Source organism: Camellia sinensis, chromosome 6, assembly GCF_055761805.1.
Source record: "Camellia sinensis isolate YWXY chromosome 6, ASM5576180v1, whole genome shotgun sequence".
Classification (NCBI taxonomy): Eukaryota; Viridiplantae; Streptophyta; class Magnoliopsida; order Ericales; family Theaceae; genus Camellia; species Camellia sinensis.
Window position 1 is genome coordinate 174,695,189 of NC_138966.1, and position 24,231 is coordinate 174,719,419.

Genomic DNA, 24,231 nt, shown 5'->3' on the forward strand with positions numbered 1-24,231 from the left:
ATGTTGGTAATGGGTGGCTATATGACAGCTTGCTGGTGAAGCTCAAAGTATTTTTCTCCTTTCATGATTTTAAACAGGAGATGATGAATGTAAAGGGTGTTGATGTTCGACAAAGAGAAGGAAAGTTAGCAATTTTATCATTTAGTTCCCATCAACAGATAAAGGAAGAAAGAGCTAGAATGGGGGAGTGGATATATGAGTGGAGTGATCACGTTTCTGAATGGGACGAAAGGATTTGTATGGACCAAGAGAGATGTGTCTGGATTACTTGTGTGGGTGTTCCTTTCAATCTTTGGAATCTAAAAACCTTCAGAGATATTGGTACTGTATTGGGAGAAGTTGTTCAATATGATGAGGATACATTTGGGGGTAAGCACTTTTTGTTTGGCAAAGTTAGGATTATTACAAAGATTATGGAGCCCATCAATACGGTGATTAATCTAGAAGGAAATGTGAAGACTTATCAAGTGCGAGTGTATGAAGAGCCAGTAGTTTGTATCTGTCAGTGTAATATGGATTATAGCTGCCAAAAAAATGAAGTATTGGAATCCAATATGCAAGTTGAGGTCGATTATTTATCCAAAAACAGAGGACAAGTTGGTATTGCTTATCCAGTGGTAGCTGATAAGGGAGAAGAATGTGGGGATGGAGATGAAGATGAAGATGTTTCATCTGCAAAGGAGGATGATGACGAGGATGTGGAAAAAACTAATGAGGTGTCAAGTAATGGCAATCACACAGTGGAAATGGTGGCAAATACTATGGTGGAAGGTAATAATTTTGTGTCTTGTTCAGTTGTCAAAGAAACTGACAGTGCTCTAGGGAAATCAAGCGTTGGGGGTTGCTGTAATGAAGAAGGAGTGGCGCAGGTAGCTAGCTCAGGAAAAGAGGTGACTGGGTTAGTTCAAGGAGTTGATGACCATGTGTGCACTAATGGGTTTATGCATAGCTTGAATGAGACGGAGGATGATAGGCCCAATATCAATTTAGAAGTTATGCTAAATGGAGTTCAAGTTCAGCTCATGAATAATCGGCCAAGATGGCAGGTCAGTTCAAATATGAGTAATTGCATAGGCCAACCCCAACCTATATGTGTAGAAGGAAACTCAGCCCAGAAAGACAAACATGAGAGGGGTGGCCCATCGCAGAGGGCCATTGACAAAACAAGAAGGAGGATTCATTTAAAGATGAAAGTAGCTGAACAGAGGCAAGGAAGAAGAAGAAAGGGTGCCTAGACAAACCAGAAGGGGATTTTATTCAGTAACTACTTAAAAAATGGGGTGATCCTTAAAGCGGCAGCAGCTGCTACTTCCCTATCTATGTCCCAAAGTAGTAATTCCAAAAAAAGAAGACAAATACTTACTGAAGCTCAAGCTACAGTTGAGGTAAGGAAAGAATTTGGGCTAAATTGTGAAGGGAACGAAGATGAAGTGGTGGAAATAATAATTGAGTTGGAAGAAAAAGATTTGGGACGAGTTGTAGGGAAGGGTGTGATGGCTTAAGGTGTCGGAAACAAAAAGGTGGGTTGGGGCTGTATTGTTAGTTGTTATGAAGATCATGTCATGGAATGTTAGGGGTCTTAAAAGACCTGAAAAAAGGAGTAAAATTAAAGTCTTGGTGAGGGATAGGAAAATTGATGTTTTGATGCTTCAGTAGACAAAACGAGCCAGTGTTGATGTTAATTTTGTGAAATCTTTATGGCCAATGGAGGATATGGATTTTGTGGAAGTGGATGCTAAGGGAAGTGCTGGTGGCCTACTTTGCATTTGGAATACCCAAGCTTTTCAGTTGATTGATTGTTGCAGTTCAAGGAATTTTATTCTCCTTTCAGGTATATCTTCTCAATCTTTCCTTTGTGTTATATGTAATATATATGCTCCGAATGATGTATTGAAGAAGAGGAAGTTATGTGAGTGTCTTATTAATCTGAAACCTTCCTACCCCAATACTTGGTGTCTAGGAGGTGATTTTAATAAGATTCGATTTATGAGTGAAAGGAATGGGTGTTTAAGGAGGGACAGGGGAATGAAAGATTTTAATAATTTTATTGAAATTCTGGAGATGATTGATTTACCTATGCAAGGAAGATTATTCACATGGTGTAATTCAATGGATGGGGATAGGTGGAGTATGATTGATAGGTTTTTGCTTGACCTTGCGTGACTGGAAAGGTATAAATTTAAACAATGGGGATTAGTCAGAGACATTTCTGATCATTGCCCAGTTCTGCTGATGGAGGATGAGAGGGATTGGGGGCCAAAACCTTTTAGGTTTATTAATGCATGGACATCCCACTCTCAATTCAAGAATGAAGTAAAAAAGTTTTGGGAGGAGGCTCAGATTTTGGGGGTGGGCCAGCTTCAGACTCATGCATAAATTGAGAATTTTGAGAGCACATCTGAGAAGGTGGAACATGGAGGTATTTGGTAATATTGATGATCAACTTAAAGAGGCAACTGAGGAACTATATGAATGGGACTTGAAAGCTGAATCAAGATCTTTGGTGGAACCTGAAGTGCAAAGAAGAAGAGAGGTTGGAATTCAAATGTGGTATCTCAGCAGAAGCACGGAGAGGTTGTGGTTACAGAAGTCTAGAATGTCATGGGCACAAAATGGAGATAAGAATACTAGAATTTTCCACTTGATGGCAAGCAACAGGCAGAGGAAAAATTTCTTGGACTCAGTGAAAGTAAATGGTGTTGTAATGGAAGAGCCAAGTATGGTGAGACAAGAAGTGGAGAATTACTTCATTAGAGGGTTTGCTGAAAGTTGGAAGTGTAGGCCTAAGTTGTTAGGTCCTTTTTTATCTATAAGCCATACAGATTCTAAGAAGGTACTGGAGGCAGAGTTTAGTGAAGCAGAAATTTGGGCAGTTATCCAAGATTGTGATGGAAATAAGGCGCCTGGTCCAGATGGCTTCAATTTGTATTGCATTCAAAAGTGTTGGTCCATAATGAAAGGAGAGTTTATTAAGTTGTTTCAAGAGTTCAACAGTAATGGGAAGATGGCTCGGGGTGTAAATAACTCTTTTATTTCTTTGATTCCTAAAAAGGAAAACCCCATAGACTTGACTGAATATAGACCTATTAGCTTGGTTAGTTCTATTTATAAAGTGGTGGCTAAAGTGCTATCTAGAAGACTGAGAAAAAGTGCTGCCTAAACTCATAGGGAAAGTTCAAACTACTTTTCTTTGTGGTAGATACATCCTTGATGGAGTTTTGATTGCTAATGAAGTGGTGGATTGGTGGAAAAAGTTAAAGCAAAAAGGACTCATTCTTTAATTGGATTTTGAGAAAGCTTATGACTCAGTTAATTGGGAGTTTCAGTTGGCAATGATGCAAAATTTTGGGTTTGGTGAAAAATGGGTGGGGTAGATAAAGGAGTGTATTTCTATGCCAAGGATTTCAGTGCTTGTAAATGGGTCACCCACAGCAGAATTTTCTCCTCAAAAGGGGTTGAGGCAAGGTGATCCATTATCACCTTTCCTCTTTAATATAGTGGCTGAAGGCTTGAATATCCTTTTGGAGAAAGCAAAACAAAAAGGGCTGATTAAAGGTGCTTTAATGGGTCATCAAGCGTTAAAAATTTCTCATCTACAATTTGCAGATGACACCATTATCTTTTGTGAAGCCACATGGGATGAAATCATTATGATCAAAAGAATTTTGAGGTGTTTTGAAGTGGTGTCAGGTCTCAAGATTAATTTCCATAGGAGTATGGTTTGTGGCATTAGTGTGGAAGAGGGCTTAACTAAGGAGTATGCTAAAAAACTCAATTGCCTCAGTCAAAAATTACCTCTTACATATCTTGGTTTACCTTTAGGGGCCAATCCAAGGAGTAGCGGTACTTGGAAACTAGTGGTGGAAAAGATTAAGAAGAAATTAGCATCTTAGAAGAGGAGATACTTGTCTTTTGCAAGTAGATTGACCCTAATTAAGTCCGTCTAGTCAAGTTTACCTGTGTATTTTCTATCCATCTTTAAAATGCCTGTTGGAGTTGCTAAAACAATTGATAGGATTCAATCTAACTTTTTGGGGGGAGGTTCTGAAATTAAAAGGAAAATTCGTTTAGTTAAGTGGCAGGAGGTGTGTCAAAGTGCAGCTCAAGGGCGATTGGGTGTAAGAAGGCTGAGTGATGTTAATGTGTGTTTAATGCTAAAATGGTGGTGGAGGTATGGTAGAGAGAATAAATCATTGTGGAAACAGGTGGTCTGTTGTAGATATGGTGGTTTTGGGGGTAGGTGGACTCCACAACTAGTGGCTGATAGTATGGGTTCTAAGGTATGGAAGGATATTGTATCATTAGGTTCATCACTTGTGTAGTGGATGAGTTTTTCGTACAAAATTTTAAGATTGTCATGGGAAATGGGGAAATGATTCATTTTTGGTTGGATAGGTGGTTAAACAACTCAAGTCTTAGGAATGAATTTCCTAGGTTGTTTAGTTTATCAATTGAGAAGAAAGGCTCCTTGTAGTTTTTCTACCAACGAAAAGGGCATGACAGTGATTGGAAGTTAGCATTTAGAAGACCACTTTTAGCTTGGGAAAATGAGGAAGTTCGAAGGCTTAATGTATTTTTGTCAGAGGCACCAAATCTAAATCAGCTGACTGAGGATACATGCTTGTGGTTGGCCGATACTTCAGATGTTTTTTCTGTGGCTTTAGTTTGGAAAAAGCTGCAGTCACTTGATGGGCCCATGGTTAACATTTCAAAGTTCCTCTAGAGAAATTCAGCACCTCCAAAGGCTCAGTTTAGCAGTTGGTTAGCTTGGAAAGGGAGACTGAAGACTAAAGACTTCATGCATAGGATTGGTGTTTTGTCTTCCAATGACAGTTTTTTATGTGTGTTTTACAAGGTAGAAGTGGAAACAATTAATCATGTGATGTTGTTATGTCCATTAGTGTGGATAATATGGTCTGACCTGGTAAATTGGTGGGAGGTAAAGTGGGCAACTCCAGGTTCTGTTAATGTTTTGCTGCAATGGTGGTCTGGTATGAAATATAGAAAGAAGAAGTTAGAAATTTGGAAGGTTGTCCCTTTGGCCATGTTCTGGTCTTTGTGGAAACTAAGGAATGATTGTTTATTTAATAATGGCAAGGCTGATTTCGCAGAGATGGTAGAGCTTTTAAAAGTAAGAATTGCCTTATGGGTGAAGTCAAATGTTAAGGGTATCAATTACTCAGTGCAAGATATTGTGGCAAACTTGAAGCAGGTGAGAGGTTGTCTGGTATAGGCGGTATGCTGCTGTATGCTGCTGTTTGAAGTGAGAATGGGCGTTAGAAGATTTGCTGGTGGTGCAGCTCATATGAGTGTAGGTCTATTGTTGTATGCTGGTTAACTAGAAGGGGAGCCGAAATACTAATGCTACTGGTTTGTTGCTATGCTGCTGGTCTGGTGCTCTGTTCTACATTATGAACTATTAGGGTTGGTCTGTGATCTTCCTGCTGCTGTGCTCTGTGATTGCTGCTGCTGTTATGGTCTGTGATGGCTGCTGTTGTTGTACTATGCAATGAATGCTGCTATGGATTGTTGTTTGTTCTGCCTGGCGAAAGATCATTCAAGTTGGCTGTTGCAGCTGTTTCTTTGTTTGATTGTCTTGTTTCCAGTATGTTTGCCAGTCTTGGGTTGTATTTTTTGGTTTAGTTTTGTGTATCTTCTGCTTGGGTGAGGTTGGCTGTGGTGTTTGTGGTTGGATCCTCACCAACTCTTGATCGTGTGCTAGCATATGATTGGACGATCTTATCGGTGCCAACCTAGTTGAGATTAATTTGGCTCGCTTTGATGCTTTTTGTTCTTATCATTCTCTTTTCTTTATTGATGTATTTGTTTTCTTTTTCATCAATAAAGTTCCTTTTCTTTGCTGATCAAAAAAAGAAGAAAAACATGCACAACCATGATATTCTCGAGTAATCTTTAAAGTTTGAATTTACTGTTTGAGTTACTTTTTTAATTGTTGAACAGTAAATTATTTTAGATTTTGACATCATATTACAGATGATTAATCGCTTCACACACTGAAATGTATCTATCGTTTGGATGTTTTTAATATTTTTTATTTTTGGGTTTAGATATTGTTGTGTGATTATTTCTTAATTAGTCTTTTATATAATATTTTAATTTAATTATGAGTGTTTATTTTATAATTTTATAATGTAATATATATATATATATCATATAAAATCATTATATAATAATCTAAATACAACATATTCATATTTAATTTTTTAAATAAATTTTATATAATTTCTATTTCTACATATTTTTGTTTTTCAAATGAATATAAAAGAAAATTAAAAAAAGAATTCTTTTAATTTTATGTTTATTCTTATTTTAATTAACTATTATTTTTAATATAAAGATGAGTATTTATTTTACTATTTTGTAATTTAATATATACCACACAAAATTATTATATGATAATTACAATTCTATAATACGATTGAACTAAAATTATAAAAATACACCAATAATTTAATTAAAATTAATATATATATATATATATATATAAGTATTCAAGTAACACTTTTTATAGAACTGTTGGCATCATAAATCTGTAATGTTATTATTTATTATTTATATGATTGCAAGAGGTGGTATCCACCTACTCATTTGGAGGTTATGAGAAATTATGAAATATGAAAAGATGATGGAGAACAAAGTGGAGAACATGGAGCATGAAGTGGAGGTTGAATAAAGTTATGGAAGATTATGAAGTACAAAATGAAAGAGGTGGAAGAGTAGGTAGTTTTAGGTAGTTTTTTCTTATAAATGTTTGCTTATAAATAGCCATTCATAACTACATTGTAAATGATCAAACTCAAATCAAAGACAATTAATTTCTATTTTTTCTTATCATTTATATGTTCTGCACTTCATTTTTGAAGTATAAGAGTAAAGATTAATTTTCTGCACTTCCTTTTCGAAGCATAGGAGTAGAGGTAAATTAATGGTTGGTTTGATTGTTCACTCAATCAACCCAATTGTTCACTCAATCATCTTTCTTCGTCTCCCTCATTCTTCTTTTCTCTACACTTGGCAATTTTGAAATCCTTTTCATTGAGGCAAAAGAACCGTCAACACAATTGCTTGATAATTGACTTGAATTTAATCTGTAAGGGTTTTTCAATCTTTACTGGCACACTCACATTTATGGCATTTTCCTTCATAAGAAAAATAAGCAACAAGAACGATAACGCTAATATTATTTAAAATCATACTTTAATTTTAAGTTTAAATTAAATTTAAAATTATTCTTTTATAATATACACATATCGTACCATCAAATATATTTTGAAAAAATAATAACACGTGCACTGTACGGATCAACTACTAATTTAATAATTATAATAATAATATCACATAACTTTTCTATTTTTTTAAACATTTTTTTTAAAAAAATTAAAAAAATTAATTTTTAGCTTACTTTTCGAAACGGACCCTTTATACTCACCGCTAAGATATATATATATATATATATACAAACATATATGTGTAAAAATGTAATTCAAATTCAATATGATTCTAGACCATGAATAGAACCATAAATGAGGTGAGTGAAGATGGGTAATATATACTGGCATACTGCTTCATGCTTTGATGGATTTTAAAATATATTTAACTTTGATTTGTACTCTTAAAATGTGTATCCAATATCAAAAAGTATTTCACAAAAAAAAATCAAATTTTCTTTTGTTGTAAAAAAAAAAAATGAAACAATTTTGAGAAATATTCGGAAGAGTTGAACTCTATCCACCTTTTCATCATCGTTAACTTCGCACATCCAAACAAACCGACAACAACACATCTCTCTCTCTCTCTCTCTCTCACATACCCATTTCCCCCGCTCAAAACACACACATTTGCTGTCTATTGCCAACCCTTTTTTCTCTCTCTTCCTGTCTCTCCCTCCCTCCCTCTCTCTCTCTCTGCTCTATTCTCTCTCTCCTTTTTTAAGCGAAATGCTCACCTTCTCTCCCCTCTCTCTCCCGCCGGAAATCTGACATAAATCCCATCACCGGAATCTGAGCCACCCAATCATGGGCCACCAAACCCTCCATGATCCCATCGCCGTCTCCCCTCACCACGACGCCGCCATCCCCGCCACCACCCCAACCACCACAGGCGGCGGTGACGTCCAATGGCCCTTCGGCATCATCGACGGCATCGATGAGGACGACCTCCGCGTCACCGCCTACGAAATATTCTTCACGGCGTGCAGGTCGTCGCCGGGGTTCGGGGGGAGGACTGCGCTCAATTACTACGCGTCGGACGGCGGCGGAGGAGTGGAGGGCGGATTGGCAGGGACGGCGCCGGGGTCGCCGGTGAAGGCGAGTGGAGTGGGGATGGCGGTGACAAGCAGGGTGAAGACGGCATTGGGGTTGAAGATGATTGGGTTGAGGAGAGTGCAACCGCGGAGGAATAGCACGGGGACAACGAATTTAAATTCGTCGTCCCTACGAGACCGCCACGGGCATGGCCACAACAACCACGGCTTTCACCAGCACAGCTGCTCGAGCAGCAGCTGCAGCGGTGGAAGTCCACGGTTGGGAGCCACCGTCCCGCCGCAGGGGAAGCTGAAGCGGCCAATTACGTCCGCGGAGATGATGAGGCAGCAGATGAAGGTGACGGAGCCCAGCGATAACAGGCTCCGCAAGACACTCTTTAGAGCCCTAGTTGGCCAGGTATATACTTTCATGAAGATTGTTTTATGAAATAACTTTCATTTTTTCATGTATATAAATGGGTGTCATAAAAATAAATTTTTTAATTATAATGAATTTTTGGTATGAAAATGAGATAATTTATTATGAAAGACATTGTAAGGCCCCGTTTGGGGACTTACTTTTGTAGTCAATTAGTCAAAAAGTTACTAAATTAGCCAAAAAGTCAACAACTCATACCAAAAAGTCAAAGATTCTCTTTTCTCTCTACTTTTTGCACATCTTTTCGTAATTAGCCAAAAAGTCATCCCAAAACATCCACCTTCCCCTCTTTGCACACACTTCATAAAAATTATTTTTATTATAAATTTTTTTTTCAGGTGAAATTACTATTATAGATATCAAATAAACTCATTCGGAAGTTGATTGTCGAAAAAATAATAAAAATTCGAAGTCTACTTCCGAACCAATTGTTTATTTTCGAAAAGCTACTTCCGAATCAATTGCTTATTTTCGGAAATCTACTTCCGAATCAATTATTTATTGAAAAAGATGTGTAAAGATGGGAATGGGTGTGTATAAATAGAAGCTCCCGTTTTTTTTCCTACCTTTTTAGCTAAATAATCAAAAAATTACTAAATTAGCCTGTTTCCAAACGAGGCCTAAGTATGAAATTTCAGACAGGTAGAATTTGTGTGCAAATTTTTCGTACGAAAAATAATATATAACTTGATAATAAGCAATCATTGATGAATCCAATATTATTCTCTCTTTACATATAAATGACAAAATTAATGCCTGTCATCTATATATATATATATATATAGATATAGTCGAATCTAACTACTATATGATTTGTGTTATTAGAAAAATATTTTAAAATTTAAAATTAATTATTAAGGTTTACTCCATATAACCAAAACTTTAAATACACGTCATTGATATATTTTCTATGGTAAAAATCTAAAACATTTTTTTATCTCTTAAATTTTTCTCAACTATGTATCATAGAATATACTCGAGCATCTTCAACACGTTATAAATACTTTGAATCATCAAAATGTGACTATAGTTAGTCTGAAAATCCACCTCCTTTACACTATTAGATACACTATAGGAGCAATAAATAAAGGCAAAATACAAATTAATCATAATTTTTTAATAATTAAAGTTATAATTTTTTTTTTACAAATCTATAATTATTTTAAAAAAATATCACTAATTTATATAATTTTCACATAAATAATTGCATGTGGGACCCAAGACCTCCTCCCCCCCCCCCCCACACCACCTAAGACCTCTCCGACTTTGTCTTTTGTTTTCTGTTTTTCTCGTTTGTCATGTTTTGTTTGTGTGTTGTCTTTTTTGGCTTGCACATTGTGAGAGATGTTAGAATTTACAAGTATGTGCAATGCTGAAGACCATCTCTAATATTTCATTAAATTTAAATTTGATAAAAACAATCGATACAAATAGTATTTTAGTTGCTTTATTAAATGATGGGAGCGTTTATCCTTTTATCAAATTTATAAGTAATTGTTAGGCCAAACGTTCTTCCAGACATCTTCCTAGACAACCGGTTTTTGGATGAATTTGATAAAAATATACTCTAGACGACGACCGGCCAAACTACTAGTTGAATGACTGGCCAGTTAACCAGCCAGAGTGATTTAATGAAAGGGTTGAAATGTATCGTATTAGATCAAATTTTACTCAAATTTTTATTTAAATTTAATGAAATATCTAATGAATGATCAGAGATACTCTAACCGTTGCTATTTCTGACTTTATGTTCTTTACTTCTGAGTAAATTATTCCAATAATCTCTATAATTTATTTATTGTGTTAATTTGATTTTCTAATATTGTTTGAACATCACTCTAATTGTAAGTAGGCGGGCAGTAAAAAGTACAGTAAAATATAATTAGGCGTGGGGCTCAGTGCTTTAGGTGGTCTTCGGCAGGTGTGGGTGTTCTCTGTGTTTGTGTTTCAGTGTTAGGTGTGGGACTCAAGAGTTTGAATTGTAGTTTTTTTGGGTTTGTTTTGTTGTTTTATTTGTATTTTAAAATATAATTTGTGAGGTTTAAGGGTCTGTTGTAAAGACGTGAGTAGCAGTAGTAGGAGAGTGAATTTTTACTCTTCGAATCTCTCTCAATGGGTTTTTTTTCTTGTACCTTTTAAATTTCATGTTTTAATAGAATTTTTTTTTGCCGATAAAAAAAAAAAAAAAAAAAAGAGTACAGTAAAAACTGTGTAAGATGACCCATTACAAGAAATCACAATATGAGTTTTTTTTTTTTTTTTTCTTCAATTCGAAAAATATGATTCTAACAACATGCACCATAACTGTTTGTTTTTTGGCCTAACTGAACACTTTGAATGCACAACCACCAGCTGAGCAGGCGACCAGAGACTATTATCCTCCCACTTGAGCTCCTCCGCCACCTAAAGCCATCCGAATTCAACGACTCGCACGAGTACCATTTCTGGCAACAACGTCAGCTCAAACTCCTCGAAGTCGGTCTCCTCCTCTACCCTTCCATCCCACTTGACAAGTCCAACCCACACGCTGCCCGTCTCAGAGAGATCATCCAACAAACCGAAACAAGGACTATCGACACCTCCAAGAACTCTGAGTCCATGCGAAACCTCTGCAACTGTATTGTTTCCTTGACGTGGCGAAACCACGAAGGATTATCCAACGATGTCTGTCACTGGGCTGACGGGTTCCCCCTCAACGTCCACATCTACACCGCACTGTTACGCTCAATCTTCGACCTTAAGGACGAGACATTAGTCGTTGATGAGGTCGATGAGCTTCTAGAGCTCATGAAGAAGACTTGGACGACTTTGGGGATCAATAGGCCGATCCACAACTTGTGCTTCACTTGGGTTTTGTTCCAACAATATGTTGAGACCGGGCAGGTGGAGGGAGACCTTCTTTGTGCCACGGTCACAATGTTGAATGAAGTGGCGAACGATGTCAAGAGAACGGATAAAGAGGTTATTTATATGCAGATGTTGTCGTCGGTGTTGAGCTCAATTAAGAAATGGACTGAGAAGAGATTGATTTGTTATCATGTTAACTTTCATAAGGGAACAGTTGGCTTGATGGAAAACTTTCTTCCTCTGGTTTTCGCCGCCACAAAGATATTGGAAGAGGAGATTAGAGGTATTTCAGCACCATCACCGGAGCAAGAGAAAGGGATTGTGAAAGTGGACTCAGCAGGGAAAAGAGTGGATTACTATATCCGATCATCACTTAAATACGCATTTGCAAAGGTTTGAACCATTCTTTTTCTTTTTTCTTTTAATCAATTTAGTCATAGTAATCCTCATAGCATTTTCAAGTCGTCTGAAGATTCGATCATTTACACGCACTTTCCTTTTGTTGATGCTTTTTTACTTACATGAATTTGGGTTTTCTTTTTATTTGTTTAAATGTTAATGAACAACAGTTGCTAGAGAATGGGCAGATCAATGGCATCACTTTTGAAGTGCAAGAGGTGACTGAAGCCCTCATGCAATTAGCTAAAGAGACTGAAGATTTGGCCATGAAAGAGAAGGAAGTCTTTAGCCCTGTGCTCAAGAAATGGCACCCGATTGCAGCGGGGGTTGGAGCAGTGACACTGCATATTTGCTATGGAACTTTGCTGAAGCAATACTTGGCTGGTGTGTCCTCACTCACAGGTGATGCAATCGCAGTGTTGCAGAGAGCTGGACAGCTTGAAAATGTCTTGGTTCAAATGGTGGTTGAGGACTCTGATGAATGTGAAGATGGGGGAAAAACTATTGTCAGAGAGATGGTTCCATATGAGGTTGATTCAGTCATATCAAACCTCCTGAAAAAATGGATGCATGAGAGGTTGAAGAGAGGGAAAGACTGTCTTCAAAGAACCAAAGAAACTGAAGTAAGTCCCATCTATATTGTTGGTTTTTTTCAAGTGGAAGGAAAAAAAAATTCGTTTCTTTTCCATGAAAATGGCTAAAAAACGTTACTGTTTCCTAATAAACCAAAATAAAACATTATTGGGATAACAAATTCCAATGTTTCCATCTACACGTATCGAAGTGAACCAAAACACAACGAATCATGCTGAAACGATGAGTTGTTTTTCACCTATTAAGAATATTTAACAATACACATATCTATTTTTTATTTTTATTTTTCTCAAAATAAAATTTTGAAAATAAAGAAAAATATTGAATTTATCAGAGAATTTGATAAAGTAGAAAGATGAAGAGGGAGATAGAGAGGAGAAGATAAAACAAGTATGATTCACTTATTATCTTTCTTTCTTTTTTTTTCGTTACTGCAAAGTATCTTCTCTCTCCTCTTCCCCTCCTCCTCCTCCTCCTCCTCCTTCTTTTTTTATTTTTATTTTTATTCCTACCACTATTAGAATTTTGCATTTTAATTTTTTTTTTTTTTTTTGTTCTTACTACGGCAAACCTCTTGCCAACTAAGCCTTTAAAACTTTTGTTTACGAGCTTCTAACATGTTCAATTATTTAATTATTGAAAATGTATTTGTTTCCAAACATTTTCAAATGTTTTTAAAATTTTCTCTCATTTTTCTTATTTTTCCGAATCTTTTCTGAAATGTCTCGGTTTCCAAGTTAAGCGTAACAGCATGCTGAAATGAAATTTTGATCATAGCACAAGAGTGACGTAATTTTGATTTTATGTTCTTGAAACTCTATGAGAGTAGAATTTCTTATGAAATTTGTGTTGCAGACATGGAATCCAAAATCCAAAACCGAACCATATGCACAATCAGCTGTAGACCTAATGAAAATTGCCAAGGAAACTCTGGAAGACTTCTTTGAAATTCCATTAAGCATTTCTGATGATCTTGTTCGTGATCTTGCTTATAATTTAGAGCTTCTGTTCCGGGACTACATTACCTTCATTGCATCATGTGGTATTTATTGATCTGGTGGTGAATGCCATTTTCCTAAGCAATCAAGACAATATCATTTTCTTCTAAAAATTTTCCTGTTTTCTGTTTTTTATTTTTCAGGATCAAAACAGAGTTACCTCCCAACACTTCCTCCTCTAACGCGATGCAGTCGTGACTCAAAATTCTCCAAATTGTGGAGAAGGGCTAGCCCTTGCAGCGTTGGAGTCGATGACACTACACATCTAAATGTATCAAGCGAAGCCAACATTCCGCGCCCTTCAACAAGTCGTGGAACACAACGCCTCTACATCCGCCTCAACACCTTGCATTACATTCTTTCCCAAATTCACTCTCTTGACAAAACCATTTCTCTCTCCCCTCGAATCATCCCTTCACCACACAACCATTTCAACAACCGAAGACACATAGGCACTTCATCATCCTACTTTGAAAAAGCCATCTCTGGTATTCAAACAGCGACTCAACACGTCTCAGAAGTTGCAGCCTATCGCCTCATCTTCTTAGACTCAAACTGTGTCTTCTATGAGGCCCTATATGTTGGAGATGTGGAAAACACACGAATAAGACCTGCTTTGAGGATTCTAAAGCAGAATCTTACTCTGTTAACTGCCATTGTCACTGACCGTGCTCAACCATTGGCGATGAAAGAAGTTATGAAAGCCTCTTTCGACGCCTTCCTCACGATTCTGCTAGCTGGTGGAAGCTCGCGGATCTTTTCAAGGTCAGATCATGAGATGATTGAGGAGGACTTTGATGGGTTGAAACGGGTTTTTGCCACGTGTGGCGATGGGCTGATAGTAGAGGACGTGGTGGAGAAAGAAGCTGAGCCAGTGGAGGGGGTGGTGGCATTGATGGGCCAATCTACTGAACAACTTGTTGAGGATTTTAGCATCGTGGTTTGTGAAACAAGTGGGATTGGCATTGCAGGTGCAGGGCACAGGCTACCAATGCCCCCGACAACGGGAAGATGGAATAGAGCAGATCCAAACACGATATTGAGGGTGTTGTGTTACCGGAATGACCGGTCAGCGAATCAGTTCTTGAAGAGGACATTCCAGTTAGCCAAGAGGAGGTGATTGATTGATAGGGTGATGATTTTTTTCATGCATATAGTTGTGAAGGAAATGTGAAGGAGATGATGATGCATTGTATCAGGATTTTGATGGTAAATATATGAGGAAATGCATTTGAATTTGTAACAGAACTCTCAAAATGTACTTATATCAATGTTAATCAACATGTTGCAGGGAGGTGAAGAGAGGATAGTATTAATTTTGGTGTTGATTCTTTACAGCACTGGGTACATACATACTATACTATAGTATTTTTTGGTTGTGCAAGGATGTCGTTTTTTTGCTTTTTTCTTTTTTCTTGTTCCTTGGCTTTTTGTGTAACTTGCGGAATCAATTGAATATTAATAAAGGCTTTTGAAATGTAAATTTTGATTGTATGATAAAGTGGTTTTTATCCCTCATGGGCCGTCTTCTAATTTTTTTGAAAATTTTAGTATTGGTATGTCCGTGTTGCGTCCGAGTCAGGTATCCATGTTTATTCTTCTTAGATGGAGGGACATGGAAAGAGAATGAAATGGAAGCTATTTTTTTTTTTCCTTTGATTTTTTCTTCCCATTTTCATTCCCTCCAATCAAGATCCAAACACAACCTAGTAAACGCATACAAAAGGCAGTCAAGATAAGCATTCACAGGGATCAACATTATTGCATTTTTTTTTTCTTCTAACTGAAACTTTATACAACACAAGTTAAAACCTTTCACATAGATGAAGTAGCTTGCAGTGAAACCATTACTATTTTCTTTCACAAGCTTGAAACATAACTATGACTTCGCATAGTCTTCTCTTCTTGCAACAAAACTATTTTCATCACTCCAATTCCCCTTTAAGAACTTGCAGAGAATCCGAAACTTCAGCCTTATAAACATAAAACTTAGCCACAAGAAGGAAAAAAACAAGATTCAAGAGGTCTAAGACAGTGAGAAACGCGTAGTAATAGTCAAGATGAGAAGCATTTAGGTTATTCAAAATCCACCCTTTGTGACCTCCCTCCCCCGTGACACGTGCCACTGTCGAAAGCAAGAAACTACTGAGATAGTTCCCGACCCCCTGGCTTGTCAAGGCGTAAGAACTCCCGAGGCTCTTCATGCTCTCTGGCGCCTGATCGTAGAAAAACTCAAACTTGCCCACCACTAGAAATGCATCAGCCATTCCCATAAGCACATTTTGAGGCAATAAAATGAAAACTGAGAGAGTATCCAAGCCATGTTGTCTGGCCACTCTGAGTCTATACCTCTCGGTGAAAGAAGCTATGATCATAATGATGATTTGGAGGACTAACCCAATCCCCATTCTTTGGAGAAGAGTGACACCTCTGGGGTTTTTGGTCCATTTTCGCACGATTTTGATGAAAAGGCGATCGTATAAGATGATGGAGATGAGCATAGAGAGGGTGACAAAGGCCCCTAAGCTGGCTGAGGGGATTTTGATGGTGCCAAAGTTTCTGTGGAGTGTGGTGGCTTGCTTGACAAAGAGGGTGGGTACTTGAGCTATCATTGTGCTGGGAATGAAGGTGGCGATGAGGACCGGCATCATTCGGAGCATGAGTTTGGTTTCTTCAACATGGGTGACTGGGCATAGCATCCATGGACTGTTTGAATCTGTCTTCACACTTGCTTTGTTGAGGAACCTGCATGTAAAAGGATGCTTATTTTGGAAGAGTATGGAGCTTAGGCAACAAGTTGGCATGGAATTTACTCGGTTCTTCTATGTGCACAAATTTCAATCACAAAATCAATTATAATTCTCTCACATGGAGTGGAGAAAACTATAAAAATTTTATAAAAAATAATTTTAAAAAAAATTGAATAAAGACCAAAAAAAGTTGACATTAAGCAAAATCCACTTATTTTTATCTTTAGTAGATTTTTTTTCAAAATATTTTATTTTATTTTTCAAAATTTTTAGGATCTTTGAGTGTAAGCAGACCTAATAATTTTTTTAAAAAAATTGATTCAAAATTAATAAAAATAAACTAAATACTTAAAAAAAAAAAAACCCAAAAAGTAATTTTTTTTATTTAAACAAGAGCCAACTCCCAAAGGTAATAAACATATGAATTTATTTTTACAGAAAATGCACAGAAATCCCCTGTCCTCCTGTCCCAATTCACTCACGGATCATATGAGAATTTCAAAATGTGAAAATCTCAAGACATATTCAACGATTATGAGTAAATTGAGACAAAGGAATAGAATTATTTGGGAACAGATGATGCTTGGTCTGCTGCATCATCTAATTGGAGTTTGGGCTACATCGAGAATTAATGGAGTGCTGACAGTTTTGCATTGTTTGTAATTTTTTGAAAACATTTTTGTGTTCCAAATACAAACCTCAAGGTGGGTGTGGAATCAATTCTAAACTTCCCTTTGATGTACTCTTCCAAGTCAAGTTCATAGAGCTCTTTAGAGTCACTAGGAATAGGTACCCTCCATTTCCTCACAGCAGCCACAATAACCCTAAGCATCCTTGTGAATGGGCTCCCACTGGGCTTTCTGTGCCTATAAAAGGGTGTCCCAGCTAAGAACACTATAACCGATATCGCAAGGCCCAAAGTCGGAAGCCCATATCCCAGAGCCCAACCCAAATTCTCTTGTGTGTACACAATAAGGGTGTTTCCAAACAATAACCCAAAGAAGACTGTGAACATCCACCAGTTGAAGAAGGAGAGCTTATGGGCCTTCTCTTTGGGCTCAAATTCGTCAAATTGATCCGCTCCAATCGTTGAGATGTTGGGCTTTGTCCCGCCAGTTCCGACCGCTAAAATGTAGAGTGCACAATAAAACACGGCGAGTTGTAATGTTGTGGGCTTCTTGCAGTCCGTGGCGTTAAGGCCCGTCGGACATGGTGGTGGTCTCAGCCCAGGTACTGAAACTGATAGTGTTAGCAGAGACATGCCCTGCATTTAGATTGAAGAGGCCCATCGTTGTCAAAAAGCCCAACACTCGGGGGCTTGTTTGTTTATTGTAGATTAAATGAGTTGTTTATAATTTTTTTTTTTTATATTTTGATAAATAAATATAAAAAGTTGATTATTCTGAAATTTGGATAGGTTGCTTGGTTTCTCACTTAAAACTAACTTATTGGCTTTTTTAGCCAAAAACACAAATATTTTTTTATTTTTGATCCTGGAGATCATAAATGTGTTATTTTTTAGATGTTTTTGTCTCTACTCAACATTTTTAAAAATATTTTACTTTTTGATCACTTTAAATTAGGCAATCTTAAAAATATATAAAATTTGAGAAAAAGTTCAGTAAAAGCAAAAAGAATAAACTTTCATAGATTTCGTTGATAAATTTTGATTTTCATTTTCATTTCATCTTTGATGATTTATTTATTATTTTTTTAAAGGACATCTAGTTTACACGGACAAAAAAATGACTTTTTCAAAAAATCATTAAAGACAAAAGTAAATAATTTCCATAAAAAAGTCAGTAAATTTACTTTCTCACCAAAAAGTCATTACAAAATACTTTTCGTCCAAAAGCTCAAGTTTGTCAAATACAGTAACTCTTTTAGTCTGGACTTTATTTATTTATTTATTTTAATTGTTGATTTTAACACTGCCTAGGACCCAGTTTCGACTAAAAAAATTAAATTAAAGTGTCATAGTACCAACTTCTCATAAGAGTCAAATTTCATACTTAAAATAATTAGTGTTATATTTACACAATTTTTTTGCTACAATCTATTTAATGAGGTGATAAGACAGAATGCATGTAAATAAAATTTTGAAAAAATATTAAAATGTAGATCAACTTTTTAAATTTTACTTACTACGTCATTTAGAAAGATTTAAAAGGAGAAAAATTATATGGATGAATCAATTTCCTTAAACAATGAGAAATAAAGTTAGAAAGGAGAGAATAATCATAAAGATAGCGTTCATTGATTTGATATTGGCGTAATAAGATACAAGCACAAAGAGAACAAATATGGTGGAGGAGACGCACCATAAGATAAATTGCGGAAGCAATCACAAACGTCCAATAGCGGCCAAGATGAGCATCAGCGATGTAGGCACCCAAGATAGGAGTGATCCAAGTGGTTCCAACCCAATTGGTGACATTATTAGCGGCAGAGACAGTGCCTTGGTGGAGTTTAGTGGTGAAATAAAGGATCAGATTGGATGCTATTCCACAATATGACATACGTTCAAGCACCTCATACACTGCATCGCAAGTCCCCACCCTCATAAATCACAAAATTGATTGTCTTTTCATTAGAGTGGGTTGATTGAAAAAATGAATTTGAGCTATTAATTTTTATTTTTGAATAAATTATAAATAAATAATAGGTAAATTATATTGACACCTCCTGAAATTTAGTCCGACTACATTCTACCCCTAATGTTATGGAAATTACCTTCTCTTCTCAAAGTAAAGCAAAGAAAAATAAAATAGAAGAAGAAAAGCAAAGGAAGAAAAAAGAGAGTGCATGAATTCAATGTCTTTTTTATGCTAATATTAATTCCGTCTAAATAATTACAATGATAAGGGAGTCAGTATAATTTTCTAAACGTTAAGGGTGATATGTGTTAAACTCAAATCTCAAAAGATGTAAGTATAATTTACCTATAAATAATTTTAAATCTATAATGTTATTGGAAATAAAAATAATATATTTAATGAATCGTTAGACGTAGTGGCACTAGGTGGGTGTGGTGAGGATGGTATATTGCAAGGGTAATAGAGTAGATAGGAGAGCATGAAAATTTGTTACCAAAAAAAAGTGGAAAAAAGAAAAAGAAAAAAAAAGTCCATCTAAATGTGTAAAATGTGACTAATATTTATATTTTTTAGAAACGAAGATAACTGTTAGATGTGTTTTTGCTTAGAGTTTATAATTATTTTTTTTAATAATAAACAAAAAAAATATATGATAAGTAGGCATATACATGAAACTATTGTATTTGATTTGTGTAAAGATATTCAATAATTTAATTTGTATAGATTTTTTTTACTAATGTGTTTGTAAGGTAGAAATTAAAGTATGTAGTGTGACATTCAAATATGAATGAGTTTAAATTATAAATTAATATTTATGAATAAAATTTTTCAATTTGTAATATTATTGAGCAATAAATTGCTGGCTTAAAATGACAAATATACATATATGTGGAGAGAGAGAGAGAGAGAGAGAGAGAGAGAGAGAGAGAGAGTACCAACAAGGAAGGAGCATGCCCTCCAACCACCTCTCTTGGATCTAATTACAAGGTTCCCTTTGAGATCCACAGTCCCATCTTTTGTGTACTTATCAAGCCTTTGATCTTCCATAGCCATGGCTAGTTTAAGTAGATGATCAATTGCAGTAGCAGGTGCAATTCTATATATATATATATATATATACACTATATAGACTAGTTTGGAAAAAGTTACATATGCGTCTTAGATTCACACACTGTGTAATGTCTTAGATTCTCACACACTAGTGTCCTTTATATGCACCTAAAAGAATTTGGGATTGGTGCGGTACATGAGTGCATAGTAGATCAATTAAATAATTTAAATTAATTAGATATTTATAATTTAAGGAGATTTATTTATAAGTTTTATTTCGGACATTTATGTTATATTAAGTTTTGTGTAATTTCTTATAAAATCTCAAGTCTTATTTAGATAGGAATGTATTCCACAAGATCTTATGAGTTGTAAATAAATGTTATTAATATACTATTATACACTATAATGGCAAAACTATATATAGGAAATTGAATGATGCCATAGAAAGTAACATTTTCACATTCAATTAAAAAAATCAAAAACTTAGTAAATTTGCGAAAAGTAACGTGACACGTTACGTTACGTTTATGTAGGTGTCACGTTACGTTTATGTAGGTGTCATGTTATATTACGTTTATATAGGTGTCACGTCACGTTACGTTTATGTAGGTGTCACGTTACGTTACGTTTATATAGGTGTCATGTCACGTTACGTTATGTAATGTCTCATCTGATATGGTCACGTTACATTACGTTTATGTAGATGTCACGTCACGTTTCGCAAACTTAATCTATGGTAACATTCAATTTCCTATATATGATTTTACTATTATTTATGATATTAACAATTAATATTGAGAGTAACTGTGTCAACAAACTTCATACAGGACTTATGAGAACATAAGTTTTTTAGTAGGATCATATGTAGCATAAGTCTCCCTAATAAGACTTATAAATAATTTTTCCTATAATTTATAACAAGAATATATTTATGTTTTAAAAAAATAAATAGTTAATATGATTTTGATAATTTTTTAAAAAACAAGTAGAGTTTGATCATTAGTCTATATTTGTCCCATTAACTTGATTTTTTTATGCAGATGATGTATTCAACGAGCTCTATAATATGAATCATTCAATTCATCAAAATATGATCAGAACAAATCTTTTAGGGTGGGTTTGATTGGACGGACTGGATAAGGGGGGATTAGAATTCATTGGACTTGAATCCTGAGATTGTGAATCCCCCGAACTGTTTGATTGGATTGGATATGTATCTTGTGTTTGTTTTCTCATGAGATTAGATGTTTGGAAAGGAGTATTTTTAGTGAATCCAATATTTGGTTGGACGGATTGGACTGGATAAATGAGTAAAAGACTATTTTACCCATTTTTCAATTGTTTACTAAATAATAGCAATATTAAATATATCTTTAATATTTTAATTATTTTAAGCTAGATTAAATAAAAATTTATTTTATTTTATTTTTTACACAATTAAATAAATTTATTTTTTTTAAATAAATTTATTTTTTTTAAAAAAATAAAATAAAATATCAATAAAAATATATGTTATTTGTTTAATTAAAATTTTAAATAAATTTGTTTTTAAAAATAATAATAATTAAACAATAAAATTAAATAAAAAAATCTATTAAAATTTAAATAATGAAATTAAATAAAATATAAACAAAATTTTAAAATAAAACATCAATAAAATATCTATAAAAAATTATTTAAAAAAATAAAAATAAAAATCAATAAAAAGTTAAATAAAATTATTTTATTTTTAAATTGAGACATTTAAATTTTATTTAATTTTACTAAATATAATACATAATTAAATAGAAAAATGTCAAAATGGTCATTTGATCACCTAATTTCAACGGTAAATAATCCCTCTAAAATTGTCCCACACCCTTTCTAGGATAGTATAATCCCCCATATGAGGGATAAGGAGTCCGACTGAACTCCATGTCTGACGAATTAGAAAAAAAACAAACACCGGATTGGATGCTTCTCTCGGATTACAATCCGCACAGTAAATAGTCCCCTCTTATCCCTCAATCAAACACATCCTTGTTTGATTGGACGGACTGGATAAGGGGAAATTAAAATCCATCGGACTTGAGTCCTGGGACTGTGAATCCCCGGACTATTTAGTTAGATTGGATACGTATCATGTGTTTGTTTTTTCATAGGATTAGATGCCTGGAAATGACTATTTTTAGTGAATCCAACGTTTGGTTGGACGGACTGGATTGGATAAATGAACAAAAGACTATTTTACCATTTTTTAATTGTTTACTAAGTAATAGCAATATTAAACATATCTTTAATATTTTAATTATTTTTAGCTAGATTAAATAAAAATTTATTTTATTTTATTTTTTACACAATTAAATAAATTTATTTTTTTAATTAAATAAATAAATAAATATCAATAAAAATTTATATTATTTTTTTAATTAAAATTTTAAATAAATTTGTTTTTAAAAATAATAATAATTAAACAATGAAATTAAATAAAACATCTATTAACATTTAAATAATGAAATTAAATAAAATATAAACAAAATTTTAAAATAAAACATCAATAAAATATCTATAAAAAATTATTTAAAAAAAATAAATAAAACATCAATAAAAAGTTAAATAAAATTATTTTATTTTTAAATTGAGACATTTAAATTTTATTGAATTTTACTAAATATAATACATAATTAAATAGTAGAGAGTCAAAATGGTCATTTCACTACCTAATCCCAACAGTAAATAATCCCCCCAAAATTGTCCCACGTCCCTTCCTAGGATAGTATAATCCCCCATATGGGGGATAAGGAGTCCGGTTGGACTCTATATCCGGCGGACTAAAAAAAAAAACTAACATCAGATTGGATTTACTGTGCGGATTATCCGCACAGTTTAATCCCCCCTCTTATCCCCCCAATCAAACACACCCTTAGAGTATGACACTAACACCCATTCCAAATCCACACCTAGATACCGATATATATATATATATATATATATCACATTTAATTATCTATATGATTGATGGTGGGATAAGCATCACATTACCACACCATTTTTTTCTTTTGGCTGTTGCTTTGCACTGATTATACAATACAAACTGACATAGGTGGGTCCATGGGGGCCTTTGGCCCACCACCTAAAGCCCAATGCACAATTCAAACACTAAAACCCAACATTACTGGAATTCAACGTTACGTCAAGAACCAATAACATCTAAAAACTTGTCAAGAGAAGAACTAGTCACGTAAGCCGACAAAGATCTTGTAGAGTTATTGCACCACACATCAGCCATTAATGAAATCCGCTGCAGCATTTAATGCGATAACCCCTTCACGTCGGAACAGAGCAGCCTCACCACGAACAAGGCAAGCTAGAATATAGACTTTCAACCAACATGACATGTCAGAGTGGACAAGAAAATGATGAACAAAGGACATAAACATGTTTCTAAGACGAAAAGAAGGTTAAGTTCCTTACCATCACCCTATCTCTACATTCCATTAATCTCTCTTCTACCTTGCTCGTCGAAGGGTTCGCTGTGAGACTTTTGTTCCCCGTTGGACTTTTGTACAGGTATCTCAGTGAGCCCAGCAACCGAACAACGGTATGGGAGGCGTGGATCAGCCCGACCCATCCCTCAGGGACAAGTAGTATCATTACAAGCAATCTAAGATTTTTTTTCTTTTTCCTTTTTGTGGAGTGAATAATCTTTACATATAGAGAATTAAATTAAAAAAAATAAGATAAATTATGCCACATCATTAAAATGATCTCTCACTAAAACCATCATGAGACCACCTTTGATCATTCAGTCCATTCCATTTTCTATCATACGGTTTAATCAAATTTGTCTTAAAAAACTTTAACAATCTATTTTCATCACTTGTATAAAATTGTGTGAGTATAATTCTCAAATTTATCTGGTTTTTTCATAAATAATGTACACAAAAGAGTAAAACTGAACAAGTTAAAACATCTTAATAGACCCAATGATTGGCTGACAAGAGTATAATAGTACACTCTGATTTTCTCTAAGTTGAACCCTTTAAATATATATAAAAATATATAGCATAAATTTAAATTATGAATAATTTTGTAGATCTTAAAGCATGCAGTTAGGAGTGTAAAAATAGTTCGTGACCTGTGGAGGGCTCGAAGTTTGTCCGCAGCCCAAGATGAGCCCGACCTGTTTAAGACCGCTTAGGCCCAGGCCCGAGCCTAGCCCGTGCCCCTGGGTTAGGGCCTGGGCCATTGTTTTGAAGCCCGGCCTGGCCCAATCCATCAGCCCGCTTAAAGGCCCAGCCCGAAGTCGGGC

At 35.0% G+C, this 24,231-nt stretch overlaps 3 protein-coding genes across 4 annotated transcripts; 2 read left to right on the forward strand and 1 right to left on the reverse strand.

Annotated features, from left to right (window-relative positions):
- Positions 1-3,983: 3,983 nt before the first annotated feature.
- Positions 3,984-5,711, forward strand: LOC145793838 (uncharacterized). Its single transcript, XM_082876710.1, has 5 exons — positions 3,984-4,280; positions 4,475-4,699; positions 4,856-5,212; positions 5,424-5,477; positions 5,607-5,711. The coding sequence occupies exons 1-5, from the start codon at positions 3,984-3,986 to the stop codon at positions 5,709-5,711; spliced, it is 1,038 nt and encodes a 345-aa protein (XP_082732836.1).
- A 2,142-nt stretch (positions 5,712-7,853) lies between these two features.
- Positions 7,854-14,856, forward strand: LOC145793056 (protein unc-13 homolog). Its single transcript, XM_082875456.1, has 5 exons — positions 7,854-8,681; positions 11,055-11,942; positions 12,119-12,571; positions 13,398-13,584; positions 13,684-14,856. The coding sequence occupies exons 1-5, from the start codon at positions 8,037-8,039 to the stop codon at positions 14,658-14,660; spliced, it is 3,150 nt and encodes a 1,049-aa protein (XP_082731582.1). The 5' UTR covers positions 7,854-8,036; the 3' UTR covers positions 14,661-14,856.
- Positions 14,857-15,282: 426 nt separating this feature from the next.
- LOC145793057 (protein NRT1/ PTR FAMILY 5.2-like) lies at positions 15,283-20,103 on the reverse strand. 2 transcript variants are annotated; one of them, XM_082875457.1, is made up of 4 exons: positions 19,823-20,103; positions 18,612-18,829; positions 16,989-17,554; positions 15,283-16,285 (listed from the first exon to the last, which is right to left on the reverse strand). In XM_082875457.1, exons 1-4 carry the CDS (start codon positions 19,938-19,940, stop codon positions 15,466-15,468), a joined length of 1,722 nt encoding a protein of 573 aa, XP_082731583.1. In that variant the 5' UTR covers positions 19,941-20,103; the 3' UTR covers positions 15,283-15,465. The 2 variants fall into 2 exon arrangements, with proteins under 2 accessions (XP_082731583.1, XP_082731584.1); XM_082875458.1 differs by having other exon boundaries at positions 18,612-18,849; positions 19,823-20,070.
- Between the last annotated feature and the right edge of the window lie 4,128 nt (positions 20,104-24,231).

What these genes read in the sequence shown, in the direction of transcription:
- LOC145793057 (XM_082875457.1), bottom strand. Translation starts at nt 19,940, where the DNA reads ATGGCTATGGAAGATCAAAGGCTTGATAAGTACACAAAAGATGGGACT. An exon ending in GGCATGCTCCTTCCTTGTTG is followed by an intron (nt 18,830 to 19,822) that starts GTACTCTCTCTC and finishes CTTGCGATGCAG; the next exon opens with TGTATGAGGTGCTTGAACGT. An exon ending in GATTCCACACCCACCTTGAG is followed by an intron (nt 16,286 to 16,988) that starts GTTTGTATTTGG and finishes TTTTACATGCAG; the next exon opens with GTTCCTCAACAAAGCAAGTG.
- LOC145793056 (XM_082875456.1), top strand. Translation starts at nt 8,037, where the DNA reads ATGGGCCACCAAACCCTCCATGATCCCATCGCCGTCTCCCCTCACCAC. An exon ending in TTAAATACGCATTTGCAAAG is followed by an intron (nt 11,943 to 12,118) that starts GTTTGAACCATT and finishes AATGAACAACAG; the next exon opens with TTGCTAGAGAATGGGCAGAT. An exon ending in TACCTTCATTGCATCATGTG is followed by an intron (nt 13,585 to 13,683) that starts GTATTTATTGAT and finishes TTTATTTTTCAG; the next exon opens with GATCAAAACAGAGTTACCTC.
- LOC145793838 (XM_082876710.1), top strand. Translation starts at nt 3,984, where the DNA reads ATGCCTGTTGGAGTTGCTAAAACAATTGATAGGATTCAATCTAACTTT. An exon ending in TTGTGGCAAACTTGAAGCAG is followed by an intron (nt 5,213 to 5,423) that starts GTGAGAGGTTGT and finishes ATGAACTATTAG; the next exon opens with GGTTGGTCTGTGATCTTCCT. An exon ending in TGATTGCTGCTGCTGTTATG is followed by an intron (nt 5,478 to 5,606) that starts GTCTGTGATGGC and finishes TCTTGTTTCCAG; the next exon opens with TATGTTTGCCAGTCTTGGGT.